General features: G+C 40.4%; 1 protein-coding gene across 1 annotated transcript in view; it reads right to left on the minus strand.

Annotated features, from left to right (window-relative positions):
* Positions 1-339: 339 nt before the first annotated feature.
* The window catches only part of LOC137286403 (uncharacterized), a 55,905-nt gene continuing 34,462 nt past the window's right edge, over positions 340-21,782 (minus strand). The window contains exons 2-6 of the mRNA XM_067818249.1: positions 13,405-13,763; positions 5,927-6,081; positions 5,236-5,388; positions 4,100-4,409; positions 340-2,882 (exon numbers count right to left, since the gene is read on the minus strand). Coding sequence (XP_067674350.1) covers positions 2,659-2,882; positions 4,100-4,409; positions 5,236-5,388; positions 5,927-6,081; positions 13,405-13,763 — 1,201 coding nt within the window. The 3' untranslated portion in view covers positions 340-2,658. The remainder of the gene's footprint in view (positions 2,883-4,099; positions 4,410-5,235; positions 5,389-5,926; positions 6,082-13,404; positions 13,764-21,782) is intronic.

A 21,782-nucleotide genomic window follows, 5' to 3' on the forward strand; every position in this document is an offset into this window, starting at 1 on the left:
CGCACAGCAGATACCAGCGGCGCCTATGACGACTGCCTAATCTTTGTCTCCGCCTTACAGTATGTTAGTGAATGCATTGTTCACATAAAGTACTTGTGAATTTGTTCTATGAGTGTTGTCGATGAAGGTCTTTGGTTAGTTGCAAGTCAGTAGTAAAGTCCTGAAGTAATATATTTTAGGATTAGAGGATTAGAGTATATAGAAATGAAGCTTTTTCTGAATTTTACGACAAGAATTAACAACTATACGTAAAAAATGAATTTTCGGTTTCTGAACTGTTCCAATAAAACAGTTGCAAACAATGCTGACTTGTAATTTACATACAAATGAATCAAGATAGTGGGTGCGTTGCAAACAACCAATCGCTTGCAAGTGATGTTAAGCGATTCTCATCACAACGGAGTGCTAACTTACAGCCGCTTGCAGTCACATCAATCGCTGGGTGAGGTCGATTCGTTCTCAAGTCAAACTGGCGCCTTAGGACAATTTGAATTAGAAGACTGATAAAAATTGTTCGTCTGCTAAACTGGCAAAACAAAAACATAAAAATCCAAAAAAACCCAACCAAACAAACAAAAAAACAACACCCCCCCACAAAAACAAAACAAAACAAACAAACAAACAAAAAACCCAAGCTTACATCCCAGCATCCTCATTTTGTTCTTCCACAGGTTGAATGCAGTCGTCAACAATCATAACTTCATCATTCGTCGTCGAGACACTCCTAATACGTTCTTTAACAGCGCCAGACAAGCAAACACCATTTTTGGGAGAGTGATAAACGCTTCGAGTATTTGCAAGCCCGAAATAACCGATTCATTTGCTTACTCTAACCGAGTATCGGTTTGTAACGCACCCAGTGATTGCATATGCACATATTGCATGTAATGTGAACCTATCATTGTTGTCACAATACCTATCTTGAGCATTTAGGATGAATTATGATATGATGTGGATAGAAATATACGCTTACCGAATGGTTCACGTGTCCCGTACCACAACGCGATCTCGCCCCCAGATTTTAACACAACTTTGCGAGTGTCGTCCAAGACACTAAATAACCAGGATTTCTTGTATCTAATCCCATGTTAAATCTCGCCCTTGTGTCTAAATTAGGAATTCCGTACCGAAATTTAGGCCCGTGGGGTAAAATGAAGATTTTTTATTTCAGAGTTGTGGGTTATATCCCTTGGTAAAAGCAGATGGCGGACGTCAGAAATCAAACCGTTCATGGTGAAGTCAGGGATTCACAGGATTCACTGGACTCCAGAGATAGCCTATATGTTTGAGACGGTAACTGACGTCTTAAATGAGCGCGACTCACACTCAGTTTCTGGCAAAATGGAGTTAGAAAGTTATTGTTGCCCTGCTTCCACCAACATTCCACTAATAGCAGGTCTGGGTACGTCACATTGGTAAATTGGAAAATTTAAACTCCTCCGTGGAAATCAGATTGAAATTAAGGTCATTCAATTATTGTGTGTCTGCATTTTCCGAGATTAGCTAGTAAGAAATGGACATAATTTACAGAAAAAAGGTTTTCAATGAAAATAAAATACAATTAAAAGCAGCCCAGAGACTTTCTTCGTTTTCCCGAAACTGTGGAAATATAGTTTTGCCACACAGTCTAGATTTGCATTGAGCTCCATGTATTTCAGGTCAGGAAACCTACAGACTAGGTTTCCCTATTCAATGTGTCCACTTCCCGAAATTGGGATTAACTATGGCTAAATAATTGGATTACCAAAGGGGCAATTTTCATTATCAAATCTGTCTTGACTTTACGGTATGACACACACAACTCGCCAATCGCTTTGTGACAAGAGACACAGGAATGTATGAAAGTCTTCTGACCTACCGCTGCAGCTACTACGAAAATGACCAGTTTTCTGGTGCAGCTTTGTGTTCAGTAGCACCTAACAATAGCGCTTCAATGGACAAGAAATGTAGTTAAATCTATTTTCATCTGGTCTGAATGCCCAGCTATAATGCTGTCCGTATTTTTGCTATGTGTCTCATCTCAGTCTTGAAGCAGCAAGAGGGGAGAACATAAATAGCACAAATACATAGTTACCAAAAAAAAAAAAAAAAAAGAAAGAAAAAAAAGAAAAGAAAAAAAAAAGAGAACATCTTCAGTTTTATGAAAAAAATAAAAAAAATACTTAATCTAAATTAAAAAGAATAAAAATGTTTTCAGTAATTGTGTTACTTCCGTTTTCACTTTTAAAATTTAGATCACTTGGTTTATCACTTTGATTTATGATGCAGAGGGAGTATCTTTGTCCGAAGCAGGACTTGGATAAAATCGGAACGTCTAAGGATAGTGGTGTATCCATGACATCAAAATTCCACAGAGATTTGGACAATTGAAACAAGAACTTTATAATCAGGTCTGGCTGGAGATGAGAAACACAGACATATACGGACAGTTTGACGTCATAGTTTCAGTGGCCGACAAACTTTTGCAGTCTAATGCTACTGCAGAACAGGCTCAACGTCTACAGAAAACTGTCGCAGTAGACATACGTCTTGACTTCCGGCTACACAGAATGCACAATCCTTTTCTCCCCAGTCTGTGTGAGGTATCCCAGAGACCTCCTCCATCCACGACTTCGATATGCAATTCAGAATAGGACACACCCGGTCGGTAATTTCCTCTCACCGTATGCTTGTCTTAATATTTAAAACAGAACGTATGATTTTCCTGAGATGGCTTAGTTGATGGGACGTCAACTCGCGCCAGATGCTGAACACTCTTCCGGTGGACGCCAACTCTTGTAACACCTCGTGTGATTGGACGAGACGTAAACTGGTGTTGTACATGTTGTGCGCTGTCAACCTTTTGGATCCTTCGTCGTTTGCCATGATGAGAATTATTTGAGCTGAAATAAAACAATTGCTTATATTTATTTGTTGTTGTTTTAAGTTAAAGGTTGTATCATTCCACTACATGTTGCACATTCATCAAGTGTTCTCGGATGAAGCAGTGCTGAAATAGACTCATGCGTGAATTCCATCTCAGCGGAGCACCAGGCGTGAGTAAATTCTTGCAATTTGGTGCGTCACAGGCCTTGTGATTCATTAATGCACCCGTATCCCAGTTGAATTCATAAAGGTTAAAAAGCGTCATAAGATACAGATGTGCCTACAAAATAAAACTTTTATTATTGCTCAAATAGCTGCAAACAATGCATAAAAAATCATATTCTTTAACATTGTTACAGTTTAACTGTTAAAGGTTTTGAGGTATTTCGTCCTCAAAGAAACTTAAATTAGGAAAAGTTTTTTTTCGTACATCAGGACAAGTAACATTTGCAGCATTGGCAGGGACATTACGTGTTTTGGAATAAAAGCAAGATCCATCACGAATATGAAATATGAAATAATAAATGTTATCAGTATTAATCAGAGAGAGTCGCATGGATAGATACAGTGTGTAAATTGATGTTTACACCTCTTTTAGCCACATCTCAGCAATACCACGGCAGTGGACACATGAAACAGACTTCACACATTACACCCATGAGGGGAATCGAACAGGCGCCTTCCTCGTGACAAACTTTAATCCATCACGGAAAGGTACACAATACCATTACTATTAGGAAAGGGGTACAGGGAGAAAAGTCAGTTCATCCCCACATCATCACAGCTGCATCTTCTTTGGGATATGAAGGATATGGCATGAGAAACTCGCCACCCCACAAAAAATAGTTGATGCTATATATGTAAAAGTTACCAAATGTGTTTCTGTGAATGAAAAATCAAGTATACAGGTACGATTGCCAAAAAGACGGATGCCCTCTGAAACAGGAGCAAATCTCTCAAGCTATCTGTTTTAAGAGATATAGGTAAAATTCATTTTCGGTCAGTACCCCATCGTTCTCCATGCTAACTGAACAGATGGGAAATATTGTCCAATAATGTTTAGACCAAACATGCAGATAAATGAAAAATATACTTTAAGTTACTTTTCTGCAATTTGAAATTTTGACAATTTTTTATGATGGTCTTTTTAAAAATTTCCACGCAGTTTGACATTTTAAGTAAACCAAACATGGAACTTCATTGTTCATTATTCTGTAACAGAACCTCGACGTACCTCCAAGAGATTTCATGAAACGAACAGCAGACGTGTGCAGGTCACTGTCCTGTGTCCGAAGGAAGCTCTGCCCACCCTTGTCCTCCATCTCGGACACGACCAGAAACAGCTTGACCCTGGGTATGGACTTGAGGTGTTCAGGTCCCTCTATCATGTAGTGGGGCTTTACGGACAACCTTACATCATCCAGCTGTTTCAGGATCGCTTCTATCAGAGTCGCCACGATGTTGTTGTTTTCACGTTTGAACAAAACCACGCAGAGCTCGTTCTTCAGGGATAGTCCGTGTTTGGGCGAAAAGTTGACTCCGTTCTGGAAAGATGAATGCGAGTGAGGGATAATTTTTGAATATTCTTGAAAATACATGTAATAGTAATAACACAATATGGCAATGGTGATGATGTTTGTTATTTTATTTGTTGTTTGACGCCGTATTCAGGAATATTCCAGCAATATGGCGGCGGTCTGTAAGTAATCGAGTGGAAACCAGACAATCTAATGATCAACAACATGACCATCATCTAAGCAATTGGGACATGATGACATGTGTCAACCAAATAAGCGAGCGTGGCCACCCAATACCGTTAGTCGCCATGTTACAAGCCTGGGCGACTGAAGATCTTAACAATATCTTTTGTGGTACCAGGCCTAAACTAGTTTCGCTATATCATTCAGATCATCAGTTATCGATTTGAGATTAAAATATAAATTGTGTATAATATGAGTAGTATCATTTCCTGTTGCATAAATGAAGGTAATCAAAGACTACTGATTGTTAAGGGAAATTCTATCTACCCTTTTGAAAGAATATTCAACACAACTACGATAGGAGATGTAATAGACGTAAGTAGAGTATGAAACAAAAGCATCACAGGAAGCGGGCTAGATCCTTGGTGCATGCTACAATCTATCAATAACTTTAAATCTGTCCATCTTCGGCAGTTAAACAAGTAGAATGCTCACACGGAAATTAATGAAAAAACAAAACAAAGCAAATTCCAGTCTCGATCAAAATATATTATCCGCGTGACGAGCAAACGCTTAAACCACCAATTTGTCACTCGTGACATAAGCTCGCCGAGGACAATATGTGGAAAATATACCCTTGACTGCCGAAGATACACTTTTAAGAACCTACAGCAACACGGTGCCTAGGGGAGTGATCGCCATTGGTTGAGGCGCTGGTAGACGGGAGAGACGATTTCCTGTACTTAGAACGCTGAAGGGGAAATCGTTTTAAAGATAGGTTGACCGGTGTCCACTTCAACATGCTGTACACATACAACGACATCTGCAAGTAGAGAAGGGCGGCTCAGCTTCATCCTCTGGCAAGACATAAGCCAGAGCTTATCATTCCAAAACCATCTTTCATGTTGATGAAGTCAAATTCATCGTAAATATATTTTCCGATGTTGCGGAATCGATAATGATAAGCTGCGGGGTGTTTTAAAACCAGTTCTGTTCAAATGAGGTTTGTGCAGTCATGCTGATCATGAAGATAGTGAGCTTATGAGGAAATATGTTGAGCGGTACATACTACTTCTTTTGTCTTTGAAGAAACCAAACAGGAATATTGCGAAATCTGATTTTAATGGGGGCTTCAGTTATTAACATATGAGTAAAGCATGTTTTACAATTTAGCTTCAAACGATACTGTTTCAAACTTTTTCTTGCAAACCGTATTGATGTCAGTAAAAACAAAACAAGCAAAAAGGATGAAAGGCATGAAAAAAACCCTTGTGCACTAACATGCAAAGTGAGAGAGAGATAGAGCGAGATAGAGAGGTATATGAAAGAAAACTATTATTTCAATGAAATGGCAAAGTTACCTTGGAAACAGACGAAGAATCTCTCTCCACTTTCTGAGTGCAATCTTTCCCATCTCTGGAAAATCTTCGGAATGGATTCAGCTTCTGAACCTTGGGATGAAGTCGCAGCATCACTTCAACTATTATCATGACTATGACTAAAAATCCCAGCGATTCTGAAAGTGCCAAGAAGACACATGGTCAAAGCCAGACTTATCAAAGACTAAGAATGATGACCATTTTTATGGATATACTACTTCTTTATTCCGTATGGGCGACGTGTCGACACAGACTCTAATGTCGTTGTCAAGCAAGTAAGAGATGTGCAACACTTGCTTGACAATGACATTAGAATCTATACAGGAACATCGCCTATTCCGTGTGGGCGACGTGTCGACACAGACTCTAAAGTCGTTGTCAAGCAAGTAAGAGATGTGCAACACTTGCTTGACAATGACATTAGAATCTATACAGGAACATCGCCTATTCCGTGTGGGCGACGTGTCGACACAGATTCTAATGTTGTTGTCAAGCAAGTAAGAGATGTGCAACACTTGCTTGACAATGACATTAGAATCTATACAGGAACATCGCCTATTCCGTGTGGGCGACGTGTCGACACAGACTCTAATGTCGTTGTCAAGCAAGTAAGAGATGTGCAACACTTGCTTGACAATGACATTAGAATCTATACAGGAACATCGCCTATTCCGTATGGGCGACGTGTCGACACAGACTCTAATGTCGTTGTCAAGCAAGTAAGAGATGTGCAACACTTGCTTGACAATGACATTAGAATCTATACAGGAACGTCGCCTATTCTGTGTGGGCGACGTGTCGACACAGACTCTAATGTCGTTGTCAAGCAAGTAAGAGATGTGCAACACTTGCTTGACAATGACATTAGAATCTATACAGGAACGTCGCCTATTCTGTGTGGGCGACGTGTCGACACAGACTCTAAAGTCGTTGTCAAGCAAGTAAGAGATGTGCAACACTTGCTTGACAATGACATTAGAATCTATACAGGAACGTCGCCTATTCTGTGTGGGCGACGTGTCGACACAGACTCTAAAGTCGTTGTCAAGCAAGTAAGAGATGTGCAACACTTGCTTGACAATGACATTAGAATCTATACAGGAACGTCGCCTATTCTGTGTGGGCGACGTGTCGACACAGATTCTAATGTTGTTGTCAAGCAAGTAAGAGATGTGCAACACTTGCTTGACAATGACATTAGAATCTATACAGGAACGTCGCCTATTCTGTGTGGGCGACGTGTCGACACAGACTCTAAAGTCGTTGTCAAGCAAGTAAGAGATGTGCAACACTTGCTTGACAATGACATTAGAATCTATACAGGAACGTCGCCTATTCTGTGTGGGCGACGTGTCGACACAGACTCTAAAGTCGTTGTCAAGCAAGTAAGAGATGTGCAACACTTGCTTGACAATGACATTAGAATCTATACAGGAACGTCGCCTATTCTGTGTGGGCGACGTGTCGACACAGACTCTAAAGTCGTTGTCAAGCAAGTAAGAGATGTGCAACACTTGCTTGACAATGACATTAGAATCTATACAGGAACGTCGCCTATTCTGTGTGGGCGACGTGTCGACACAGACTCTAAAGTCGTTGTCAAGCAAGTAAGAGATGTGCAACACTTGCTTGACAATGACATTAGAATCTATACAGGAACGTCGCCTATTCTGTGTGGGCGACGTGTCGACACAGACTCTAAAGTCGTTGTCAAGCAAGTAAGAGATGTGCAACACTTGCTTGACAATGACATTAGAATCTATACAGGAACATCGCCTATTCCGTGTGGGCGACGTGTCGACACAGACTCTAATGTCGTTGTCAAGCAAGTAAGAGATGTGCAACACTTGCTTGACAATGACATTAGAATCTATACAGGAACGTCGCCTATTCTGTGTGGGCGACGTGTCGACACAGACTCTAATGTCGTTGTCAAGCAAGTAAGAGATGTGCAACACTTGCTTGACAATGACATTAGAATCTATACAGGAACGTCGCCTATTCTGTGTGGGCGACGTGTCGACACAGACTCTAAAGTCGTTGTCAAGCAAGTAAGAGATGTGCAACACTTGCTTGACAATGACATTAGAATCTATACAGGAACGTCGCCTATTCTGTGTGGGCGACGTGTCGACACAGACTCTAAAGTCGTTGTCAAGCAAGTAAGAGATGTGCAACACTTGCTTGACAATGACATTAGAATCTATACAGGAACGTCGCCTATTCTGTGTGGGCGACGTGTCGACACAGACTCTAATGTCGTTGTCAAGCAAGTAAGAGATGTGCAACACTTGCTTGACAATGACATTATAATCTATACAGGAACGTCGCCTATTCTGTGTGGGCGACGTGTCGACACAGACTCTAATGTCGTTGTCAAGCAAGTAAGAGATGTGCAACACTTGCTTGACAATGACATTAGAATCTATACAGGAACGTCGCCTATTCTGTGTGGGCGACGTGTCGACACAGACTCTAATGTCGTTGTCAAGCAAGTAAGAGATGTGCAACACTTGCTTGACAATGACATTAGAATCTATACAGGAACATCGCCTATTCTGTGTGGGCGACGTGTCGACACAGACTCTAATGTCGTTGTCAAGCAAGTAAGAGATGTGCAACACTTGCTTGAGAATGACATTAGAATCTATACAGGAACGTCGCCTATTCTGTGTGGGCGACGTGTCGACACAGACTCTAATGTCGATGTCAAGCAAGTAAGAGATGTGCAACACTTGCTTGACAATGACATTAGAATCTATACAGGAACGTCGCCTATTCTGTGTGGGCGACGTGTCGACACAGACTCTAATGTCGTTGTCAAGCAAGTAAGAGATGTGCAACACTTGCTTGACAATGACATTAGAATCTATACAGGAACGTCGCCTATTCTGTGTGGGCGACGTGTCGACACAGACTCTAATGTCGTTGTCAAGCAAGTAAGAGATGTGCAACACTTGCTTGACAATGACATTAGAATCTATACAGGAACGTCGCCTATTCTGTGTGGGCGACGTGTCGACACAGACTCTAATGTCGTTGTCAAGCAAGTAAGAGATGTGCAACACTTGCTTGACAATGACATTAGAATCTATACAGGAACGTCGCCTATTCTGTGTGGGCGACGTGTCGACACAGACTCTAATGTCGTTGTCAAGCAAGTAAGAGATGTGCAACACTTGCTTGACAATGACATTAGAATCTATACAGGAACGTCGCCTATTCTGTGTGGGCGACGTGTCGACACAGACTCTAATGTCGTTGTCAAGCAAGTAAGAGATGTGCAACACTTGCTTGACAATGACATTAGAATCTATACAGGAACGTCGCCTATTCTGTGTGGGCGACGTGTCGACACAGACTCTAATGTCATTGTCAAGCAAGTAAGAGATGTGCAACACTTGCTTGACAATGACATTAGAATCTATACAGGAACGTCGCCTATTCTGTGTGGGCGACGTGTCGACACAGACTCTAATGTCGTTGTCAAGCAAGTAAGAGATGTGCAACACTTGCTTGACAATGACATTAGAATCTATACAGGAACATCGCCTATTCCGTGTGGGCGACGTGTCGACACAGACTCTAATGTCGTTGTCAAGCAAGTAAGAGATGTGCAACACTTGCTTGACAATGACATTAGAATCTATACAGGAACGTCGCCTATTCCGTGTGGGCGACGTGTCGACACAGACTCTAATGTCGTTGTCAAGCAAGTAAGAGATGTGCAACACTTGCTTGACAATGACATTAGAATCTATACAGGAACATCGCCTATTCTGTGTGGGCGACGTGTCGACACAGACTCTAATGTCGTTGTCAAGCAAGTAAGAGATGTGCAACACTTGCTTGACAATGACATTAGAATCTATACAGGAACGTCGCCTATTCTGTGTGGGCGACGTGTCGACACAGACTCTAAAGTCGTTGTCAAGCAAGTAAGAGATGTGCAACACTTGCTTGACAATGACATTAGAATCTATACAGGAACGTCGCCTATTCTGTGTGGGCGACGTGTCGACACAGACTCTAATGTCGTTGTCAAGCAAGTAAGAGATGTGCAACACTTGCTTGACAATGACATTAGAATCTATACAGGAACGTCGCCTATTCTGTGTGGGCGACGTGTCGACACAGACTCTAATGTCGTTGTCAAGCAAGTAAGAGATGTGCAACACTTGCTTGACAATGACATTAGAATCTATACAGGAACGTCGCCTATTCTGTGTGGGCGACGTGTCGACACAGACTCTAATGTCGTTGTCAAGCAAGTAAGAGATGTGCAACACTTGCTTGACAATGACATTAGAATCTATACAGGGACGTCGCCTATTCTGTGTGGGCGACGTGTCGACACAGACTCTAATGTCGTTGTCAAGCAAGTAAGAGATGTGCAACACTTGCTTGACAATGACATTAGAATCTATACAGGAACATCGCCTATTCCGTGTGGGCGACGTGTCGACACAGACTCTAATGTCGTTGTCAAGCAAGTAAGAGATGTGCAACACTTGCTTGACAATGACATTAGAATCTATACAGGAACGTCGCCTATTCTGTGTGGGCGACGTGTCGACACAGACTCTAATGTCGTTGTCAAGCAAGTAAGAGATGTGCAACACTTGCTTGACAATGACATTAGAATCTATACAGGAACGTCGCCTATTCTGTGTGGGCGACGTGTCGACACAGACTCTAATGTCGTTGTCAAGCAAGTAAGAGATGTGCAACACTTGCTTGACAATGACATTAGAATCTATACAGGAATGTCGCCTATTCTGTGTGGGCGACGTGTCGACACAGACTCTAATGTTGTTGTCAAGCAAGTAAGAGATATGCAACACTTGCTTGACAATGACATTATAATCTATACAGGAACGTCGCCTATTCTGTGTGGGCGACGTGTCGACACAGACTCTAATGTCGATGTCAAGCAAGTAAGAGATGTGCAACACTTGCTTGACAACGACATTAGAATCTATACAGGAACATCGCCTACACAGAATAAAGAAGTTGTAGATCCATGAAAACAGCCTTCATTCTTCATCTACCCAAACACTAGAATGTCAGTCGACGAAGTATCAAAGACCACTGGATCATTTACTCACTGCACCCATTTAACAGTGGAACAGGGACTTAGGAGTAAATCTGGGGAAAACATTTGCTAGTCATCACGCTGAACACAGGGGTTCTAATCCTCAAGAATACAATACGTTAGCACCCATTCTAATATCTCTTGGGGGATAGAGACTTAGTAAAAAGTAGCAAATCACATGGACATCAATTGCAGTCACACGTGGATGTGTCGAAGTCGAAGGGACCCATGCACATACTTCCAGTTATCCTTGCTTCACTAAAATGATAACTGACTATACAATACATAGGGGACAATATTTACTTCAAGGCAACGGTCAATTTGACACATCAAAAGTTCGACACAACGGTGTTACAGATTATGCTGCTCTTTCTGCACATCTTTTACAGCATACGATTCCGAATTCCTGCTGCGATTGGTAAAGTTTAAGGAAGGCTATTTGGCCTTCATGCACTTGAGCCTCATGTTGATCGATTTTCTGATATCACCTAAAAACTAACCAACAGTCAATTCTCTTCTATTGATTTGCTCTTCTGAACTAAATATATACAGGCCATCGAGACTGGTCATTGGTTCCATATATTGATTACACATAATGACTCCAAGCTATGAAATGTCACCCCAACACTGTATGACAAGACGGATATCGGCAATATATACTAAACAGCAAAAGAAACGCAACTCTGTTTTTTTCAAGTTTGTAAATAGAAGACAAATATGACGCATACTTTTATGAAATTTCAATTTCCAAACTTGTGTTCCTTTTACTGTCAGTATACATGTAGCTCTAGATTTGTGTGGCTGCAATTTGAGGTACAAACCATGAGGCGCTTTCTTTGATGATTAAAACTAGGGTCACAGAATTTTGACGAACACAGACGAGGGTAATTTACAGTAGAAATCCTTCTTTTGATTCATACCTTCAGTATGCGTGTTTCATCAACTGACATACTTTTTCATGAGCTTATGACGACAGACAACTTGAAGGATGGTCACATGTAGAATACTGTTAATACCTCGTGTGATCCTGTATAATAATGATTCATAGACCCACGAATATTAAGATGGCTGATTTTAGTGTAGATTTCACATGAATATGGAAAATGTTTTATCAGTTTAATTTGTTGGTGGAATTTTAAACAGGGACAGGAAGCTATGATCAACCTGTCGCCTCAAAGAAAAAAAAGATGCATTCGAACTGCAAATCCAGTTTTAAAACCGTACTGTGTGTAGGTTTAGTGTGTGGGCATGCGACGTGAGCTATCTATCTACTGTCATCTTCACAAAATGAACACTATCAGTCAAAGAAAGCTATGATCCCTAGAACAAGTCTGATATGGGCAAGACTGGATCTTCAAAAGACAGGAACCTGGGAATAGCCAACGAGCTGCGGGGAATGACGGATTATCTAGCCCCAATGAAATTTAGCAATGAATCACGTTAATCCTTTGCCTTTTGTGAGGATTTACATGATTCCTTCCCGGCTATGAGATAACCCAAATGTTAGAAATTTGAGCTGAGTATTCAATATACTAAACACTGACATTTTATAAAGTATGAACGATCATACCTACTGAGAAGCTTAGATGCAACCGGTTCTGATAGCGTATATGTAATCTGTGATGTCAAGAACAGTGAAGACGTCATGTTTGATTTTTCTCCCAATAAAGCACATGGAAGAAACCATGCCTGTTGCACCAGAGGTAAACGTGTGGTATTCAACATCATGCGTCTGGGAAATGCATGCTGCACGAGAGATACATCTGCGGTAAGCAATGTAACCCCAACACCTTCTTCAAGTACATCTTTATGTTTTCGTTATTTCCTAACCTTTAGTCATCACTGATTATTATTGGTTCATTCCTGTCTTGTTACCGTCTTTTACGACTGTGTTTCGTGAATTAACAAGTCTGATTGTTCACTTTGAACTCTTATGTTTCATCATTAATCTTCGCAAATATAGTATCATTGTCTAAATCGGTTTTGCTAAAGTACGTTCAACTTAATTGTTTTCACAACCTTTTCTTGTTCTTTAGTTACAAGTTTCTGAATGTCATCTAAAGAGAGTGTTAAATGCGTCTTTGCAATAAGAATACGTTCGTGGTAACCACCAAGAACAATGATATTTGCTGAATTTGACATCATTGGCCATTATGTCAACGATTATGTCTGAATACTCAGCAATAAAATTAACGAGAGGGAATGTTCTAAAAGTCAGTTTTGTCCTCAGACTGGCAAAAAGCGTGTTATACAACGAACAACGTGTTAGTGTTCGCTATAAATAAATTTAACGATAGGGCTACCATTCTAACTCAAAGTTAACTGAGTCTGTTGCTATGACAACAAAGACATTAAACTTGCCTACCATCAGAATGTAGTCTGTTTGTCAGCTCCTCAAGTCTGGCCTCTAATCTTTGTATATGGGAATCCAGTTGTGACAACCGATGAAGAAATAACGTTAACTTTTTTTCCAGCGAAGAATTCACATCGGACTGGTTACTGACTTCTTTAACTATTGTTTCCCTGGCAGCCACTTGTTCTTTGAATGCCATCTCAAGTAACTGCAGGCGATTGGCTAAGTCCGATATTACGTGTTGCCATGGGCAACCGTCAGTGGATGAAGAACTACATCCGCTGTTTGGGACATCGCTGAGTTGCGGTGTGTGTGAAGAGGACATTGCCCAGCGTATGGACGCAGCGATGCCGATTATAGAGAAAAGAGCACTGAAAACATAAAACAAAAGAACCAGTACAGATATTGGATCGTATAAAGTAATTCCTGAAAAATGGTTTTCCATTACTGTAGAAGATGGATACCTACCAGAAATACAAATATAGAAACAAAACAATCACTATAGATAATGGATCGCATAAAGTACTTCCTGAAAAAAATAGTTTTCCATTACTGTAGAAGACGGATACCTACCAGAAATACAAATGTAGAAACAAAAGAATCAATATAGATAATGGATCGCATAAAGTAATTCCTGAAAAAATAGTTTTCCATTACTGTAGAAGACGGATACCTACCAGAAATACAAATATAGAAACAAAAGAATCAATATAGATAATGGATCGCATAAAGTACTTCCTGAAAAATAGTTTTACAGAAGATGAATACCTACTAGACATATAAATTGGAAAGCATTATTATCCTCTTTCAGAACTCCTTAATAAATTGCAAAAGTCATATCTGCATGATAATATGGTTGAATTTGTGAAAAATTTAAATGTCTGTGTGCTGGAATGAAATAAATTATCAGGAGTGAAATACACGTCTACCGTCGTCACGGATATACGTTATCAGCTAATGTACACCATTCAGAAAAAGTAGGGGAGCATACCACGAGCTAATGTCAGTGCATGGGAGAAAACGTATATCAATACAGATAAAACATTTCCAACTGAATGGACTAATTGTCACATTTTCCCTTAATTTCTCTCCATCCCCTGTTTTCTCCTTGGCTTCATCATTTGCTTGTTACCAAACTCGTAAATCCAATATCCCCAACTTTTTAAAATGCTTTTATATTCAACGCTATTTTGAGCCCAGTGGAATTTCGCTGTATATATAAAACATGTTTCTTTATTATCGATATTTTACATTTATGAAGAATAACCACACAAAATCGACCACAATCTGCTTTGCACATAAACAATATTAACTGCTCTCGAGTTAGAAAATACGTTCAGGTTTTTATTGAAAGGTACACAGTAACATCCTTGATGAAGGTCATCTTCGAATGATTGCCAAGCATTGTCAGCTGATTGTATTTTGAGCATCATTCATCAGTCACAACAGCATTTCACTTCATCTTCCTGATACATCGTCAAGAGAGGAAATATGTTATCTTCAATTTAACATTAAAATTACATATCGACCTGCAACGTTTCTGATATGCTGCCAAGTGAACGTTAATCTGATTGTTTGACATTTCCCGTTATCAAAGATCAATAAACACCAGGAACATCAAAGAAGAAATATCAACTTTGACTTTAAGTTGACGTAATTTAAATTACTGGTTAAACTGTGATGTGATTGGGTGAGTTAGGTGCAATGTTGAATTTAGGACGCGCTACGTGCTGGATTTGAAAACCGTTGGAACCTGTGGTTACATACTGTTCATGGTTTACATTAGGACATTCAAGCCTGGACGAAAACTAACAATAGGTCGATAAAGTCAAGAGGTCAAAAGAGAGAGAGAGAGACAGAGAAAGAGAGAGTCCTTGTCCATGCTAGCACGGTAACTCACTGGTCTATGGTTCTAAATTCGTTACTTCGTAGAGTTACGTAACTTTTTCGTTCCAGGATCCGATATGCTAAGCGTCAAAAGCAAAGCTCCTGATTCCTTAGTGCTACACCAAACTCGAAATATGAAATTCACGGACGTGAATGTGTATGATCTCTGTCACGAAGCCATTTTGTTTGATTGGCACCGGTGGTTTGACTGAACTACTGTTTAACCTGAAGCTAATTGAACAAATTTATTTCAGTGCTACACTGAAAACGCCCTTGTGTCTTTCGAGTTGTACTTATGTTAACTGATTCAAATGTATCTAATTTAATTTATTTATGACCACAGGAGATGTGCAAGATGTGCTGGAAACCTATGTACACGTGTTCATTTCTGAGCTTACTCATCAGTGGTCAGTTGGAGGGAGCATCCGGTCTGAGAGCAGAATTTCCGTGGTTTTATCCATACAATATCAAACGGTGGGACTCTTAAGGCGTAACTCTTCTCAGTCATCTAAAACATCACCTTTAATGTTAATCATCTGATACTTGAACACTTATAAAACACATTCATCTGACCATCTTGTAGATCCGGTATAATGTCTTCAGTAATCCATGGTTGTCGTAAGGAAATTGGTGGTCAGTCTCGCTGACTTGATGTCATCGTATCCTAATTCGGTTGATCAATGCTCATAATATCGATCACTGGATTGTTTGCAGATAATTAATTACAGACCGCCGCCTTATAGCTTGAATACTGCTGACTGAGGAATTATACATTATACAACATGCTCATGTTTTAAAATGCATAATCACCTTAATATTAATTTAGATACAGTGACAACTCATCATCGTCAGCAGCATTGGATCTTCAAGATTATGATCTTCACAGTTAGCAATAATACAGTTTCATCGTATCTCAGTTCTGTTGATGCTTATGATGTCGATCACTGGATTGTTTGCAGATAATTAATTACAAGCCACTGCCTTATAGCTCATTCCTGCTGAATGCGGAATTAAACTATATACACCATACCCCTCATCATCAGCAACATGAGATCTTCACGATGATGATCTTCACAGTTAGCAATAATGTAGTTACATCAGATTCTGCGCTCATCACCTTTAGTCCAATCAACAGCCAGATCCGTCTTAGTTTGCTCAGCAGGGGGACACCATTAGTCGACTTAGAGACGATAGCGTAACTCCAGGCCGCCACGACGAGGGGTTATAGTTGTCAAGATGGTTGATATATTGAGTCAGTTTGTAGCAAGTGTCATGGCCTTGGATGATCAAATTAGCCAATCTTACCAATAGGCTTTCGCTTCTGGTTTAGAACGTTAGATAATAGCAGCATCTTCCCACGCTTTCTCTCAAATGATTTATTAATCATCCAAGAAACACGCCCAAAAAGACTCTTTGTGACTTTTTCGGTATTCACACTAGCTTCGAAAAAATGTAATTTGCATGGATGAATTAACGGAAATCCCATTAAACGATCCAAAATCAGTTCGTGGAATAATAGGCTTTTAGTTGTAATGAACCCGGAACGGGTGTGTAACAAGATTACTTATAAATATCTCTGGAAAAATTCACATACTATTTGGTCAAGAAATAATTATGCTCAAAAGGACACCATCGCTAACCATTATATAGTATTCCCAGAAATTATTGAGAATCATGTTGCGTCATGTAACTCATTACGTTTATTAACTTCTGGCGTTTTACTTACATAAACATGTTAAAATATCATCCTTTTACAGTCTCAGTCTTGTTTTAGTACTTTGTTAGACCTCCTCGCTCAGAAATGCATGCCTGAATACGCCTAGGCACACTACCCATCAAAGTTTGTAGGTAATCGTGTGACAGGGTATCCCAATATTGGACCACCTCGGCCTTCATATCTTCAATATTTCTCAGTCCCTTTTGGTTTATTCTGTCCTTCATGACTCCCCACACATTCTGAATCGGGTTTAGGTCTGGGCTGTAACTGGGCCAGTCTAAAACTTGAACATTTTCGCCCGACAACCACTGTTTTGTGTAGCGCGCAGTGTGTTTTGGGTCATTATCATGCTGGAAAATCCAATCATCTTCATACAATGTTTGTGCTGTCGGAAGAAGGTGACCATTTAGAATGTCAACGTATCTTTCTTTTGTCAAGTTTCCCGTGAAAACACACAATGGCGTCACTCCGCGAGCCGATATGCCTCCCCACATGTGACACTTCGGGCTATGTTTTGGTCGCTGGTAGATAGGTTTGACAGTATCTTTGGTCCAAATTTTCACACAGTTAGGGAAAAGCCAAACAGAACGTTCATCCGAAAAGAAAACATTATCCCAATCTTGATTTTCATGAGCCCGACACCAGTTTAAACGTTTTTCCTTTTGTGCATCTTTCATCAACGGCGAGGGAATTCCACGTTTTTTCACCCAATTAAGTCTCTGTAATTCCTGCCTAACTGTTTCATTGTATACCTGAGGACTTCCTCCGCTAATGATTTCATTTCTGATGTTCTCAACACTTTTCTATTTGTCCCTACTCACAATCTGCCCAAGTCTTCGGCGATCCACAACACTGAATTTCCTAGGCCGACCTGCCCCTGCTTTGTGCTCTATCCCGGTTCCTGTTTGAATATTCTTCAAAGTTCCGTATACTGTAGACAGAAGAATACCATGTCTACAAGCTAACACTTTAGCATGAGCCTCACCCCTTTCAAAATCATCTAGAATGAGCTTTCTTTTCTCTCTTGCTGTAAATTCTGCCATGTCAACACAGGAAGCCGTCTGCTCAGACAAGGGAGATAACTCTTGACGTAATGAGCTGCCTTCTAAGCCTTCAAGAGTTGTCTCCCTTATTTAGTATGCTTAGTGCATAGTGAAAGCAATTTTTCCAATCTTCATTTCCAGCATCATAAGAAAAAAACAAAGATTTTCTCAATAATTTCTGGGAACACTGTAAATGTCTAGTCTGGAATCGATGCCGTGGCCAGTAATAAGAATCGGTTTCAAAATACAAAGATGATTCAAAAGTACAAGACTAATAACTATTTCAATATCTAACATATATTAAAACATGACAGCAGTAAATAGTGAAATGTGACTGGTAAATTAAAGTCATTCAGTGGTATACAGTCACCTTATATACCTCTGGTTTTCCAACATAGTATGCGGATTTTTTACTCCCTTTTCAAAATGTCCACTTTTTAAAATCCTTTTTTTTAAATTTCCACTTTTTGGCTACATTGCTTTTCAATCTTAACAACGCAGTTATGGTAGAATGGAGATAAATACCTTCGTCATTGTTTTTCAAAGTCCCATAAGCAAGATAATATCATGATTTGTGAGATCAATTTAACATGGCATGTATTGATTTCTTTGAAGCTGACACGAACCCTAAGTTTGTTACTTGTGCAGTGTGAGAGAAATATTGTTATTGCCATTCAAACTGTGGCTATGGAAACAGGAACTATAAAACCACTCAGCAGCACTGATTTGTACATCCTCATTCTCCAGAGACGAGCATAGAATCAATGCCGGATATGCACAGGGACGGTATGGGAACGTGACGAAAATTTCCTACATATATTTACATCGTACAGTTCTTCTCCCGACTTTAAGAACCTTACGCTTTCATGCGAACGTTTTGAGTGAGTGAGTGGGTTTTACCTCGCTTTTTGCAATATTCCAACAATATCGCGACAGGGGACACAAGGAATGGGCTTTACACATTGTACCAATGTGGGGAATCGAACCCAGATCTTCGGCGTGACCATCGTACGCTTTTACCACAGGTCTACCCCGTCTCCCCTGAGGATATTGCGTCTGATAGGGCAGAGGAAGGCGAAAGGATAAAATATAAAAACTGCGTTTCTAAGAAGGTATCTGCAGATAAATTCATTTATTTGGTAATTGTGATAATCAGAATGGTCAATATTGATTAGAAACCTTTTGTTGTACATCAATTTATCAAGACTTTGTACTATAAAGAAAGATGCTGTAGTTGGTTTCTTGTTAAAGCGACACTTGGCAATGTTCTAGCTAATAATCGAGTCTGGAGCAGAAACTCCAGTGATCAAAAGCATGAACATCAATCTACACGAGGGGGATACAATGACGTGTGTCTACCAAGTCCGTCAGCATGTAGGGTTCAATAATCTAATCATCCGAAGCTTTAATTTTCTGGAAACATTATAGGCATGTATTTCAAGAACTTCAGATGGTATAATGCTTTATGGCTGACAACTTCTACTCTAGTGATCCAGTGGTCAAAATCATGAGCAGGGGTGTCAACCAACATATCGAGCCTGACCACCCGATCCCGTTAGTCGCCAGTTACGGCAAGTATAGATTACTGATGACCAATTCTAGCCCGGATCTTCATGGTCCTTTAAGATATATAGTTTGGCTAGAATATCAGTATAAGCTGAAAATGTGCCAGCGTGTGTCATGCACAATATCCATCCGATATTATAAATACCATTGTTCACAGGAGCGCCATTGATTCTATTTACACTTTATTTTTCAAAAATTCTGTAATTGTTCCATTGTTCGGACTTTTCATGTAAAATGTGTATTAACGTTCAAAACTGTAAAGTAAACTGCAGCTGGGAAATGACGGGGATGGAAATGATGGGGATGGTGATGGAAATGATGGTGATGGAAATGATGGTGATGGAAATGATGGGGATGGGGATGAAATGATGGGGATGGGGATGAAAATGATGGGGATGGAGATGGAAATGAGAGGAATGGGGGATGGAAATGATGGGGATGGGGATGGAGATGGAAATGATGGGGATGGAGATGGAAATGATGGGGATGGAGATGGAAATGATGGGAATGGGGATGGAAATGATGGGGTGGAAGTGATGAGTATGGAAATGATGGGGTGGAAGTGATGAGTATGGAAATGATGGGGGTGGGGATGGGATGGAAATGATAGGGTGGAAATGATGGCGATGGAAATGATGGGGAAGATGTTTCATGCTGAGACTGATGGAAATTCCTCAAGAATTCCTCATGACAATACCATTACTCCACCATTGAAAATGAATGGAAATTTTGTCTTTGGGTTAAACATTACCTTTCGGTTTCTATTCAAGAGATACAGATGGGCCGAACAATCAATATCAAGAGTGAGCAAACGTTTGAGGTTTAATGCCCCAGTCAGCAATATGTCGGACAGAGTTTGTATTGCATGATATCGCGTTTTCAACCCATTTGCTGGATGTCGTTTTGTATTTCAGCGTTTCCATGAATGATTGCACGTTTTGTCATCCAAGTTTATACATCAGTGAAATGGCTGCACTTAATACATTGGGCCACAGACAGTTCATTATGAGCCAGTGTTATGCTGACATGAAGTGATTGGGTTGAGATCTGAGCTGGATCCGAGAGGTATAAAACAAGTGCGTTAGCTCTGCGGGGAATTTCCCAATCCACATCTGAATTGACATCCGTGCTTTCTGGGCCGTTATAGCTGTGGAACCTTCATTACCAATATCATTATCACAGCTGCGACGTTGCTTCTATTCACAGATTTTTCTCCAATTCCAGTACTGATCCCATTGTTCAGAGTCCAACGTTAAAGCGCCTACACTCACAGACGAGAATGGCAACAAGGTCATGGTATCGATGCGCAAAATAAGAAACCAGAAACAGACGAATAACCAGTCTTGGCTATATGCTGAGATCCTAGGGGCAAAACAGATTTGATTCATGTGAATACCAGCAGGTTAATTTGACCAACCTATGGCTACCACCCACATGTCGGTCAGGATGGGACGTCCTACTCCCTCACAGTGACTATCATACATAACACGGTGTCTTCACATAAGCGTTGAAGGTATTACAGGCTTTAGCTTAAAGAATGCATCTGCTAAACTGACAACCCAGCTTCTTAATTGGAATTAATCCAGGATACAAGTTTTCCCGGGCAAACGACGAAACTATACTGACAATATATAATTAAAACGAATAATAGAAGCTTCATATGAGATTGATGGTTTCTCGAAGTAATAATCTGGGCCCTGGGTGTTTTATATAATCATTGTAATCATTTTGCGGTTGTCTCTAAGGTGGGTGAGACAATGGTGCATGTCTGTATGCTCATGTTTCAAGTAGAGGTCAGACCCGTGAAGGTCCCGGGGTCGAATAGGTCTTCAGCAACCCATTCTTGCCATGAAAGGCGACTATGCTTGTCGTATGAGGCGACTAACGGGATCGGGTGGTCAGGCTCGCTGACTTGGTTCACGCATGCCATCGGTTCCCAATGGCGCAAATCGATGCTCATGTTGTTGATCACTGGATTGTCTGGTCCAGACTCGATTATTTACAGCCCGCCGCCATACAGCTGGAATATTGCTAAGTGCGGCGTAAAACTAAACTCACTCATGTAGAGGTCAGCATCTTACTGAAGCAATGAAGAGGTTTATGCCGCTTGCAGAGACGCAACTACGTTGCTGATGTCAACTTAGTTGACGAACCCCCGTGGGCATGTTGAGCACATG

The sequence above is a fragment of the Haliotis asinina genome, chromosome 6 (assembly GCF_037392515.1).
Source record: "Haliotis asinina isolate JCU_RB_2024 chromosome 6, JCU_Hal_asi_v2, whole genome shotgun sequence".
In the NCBI taxonomy this organism is placed as follows: Eukaryota; Metazoa; Mollusca; class Gastropoda; order Lepetellida; family Haliotidae; genus Haliotis; species Haliotis asinina.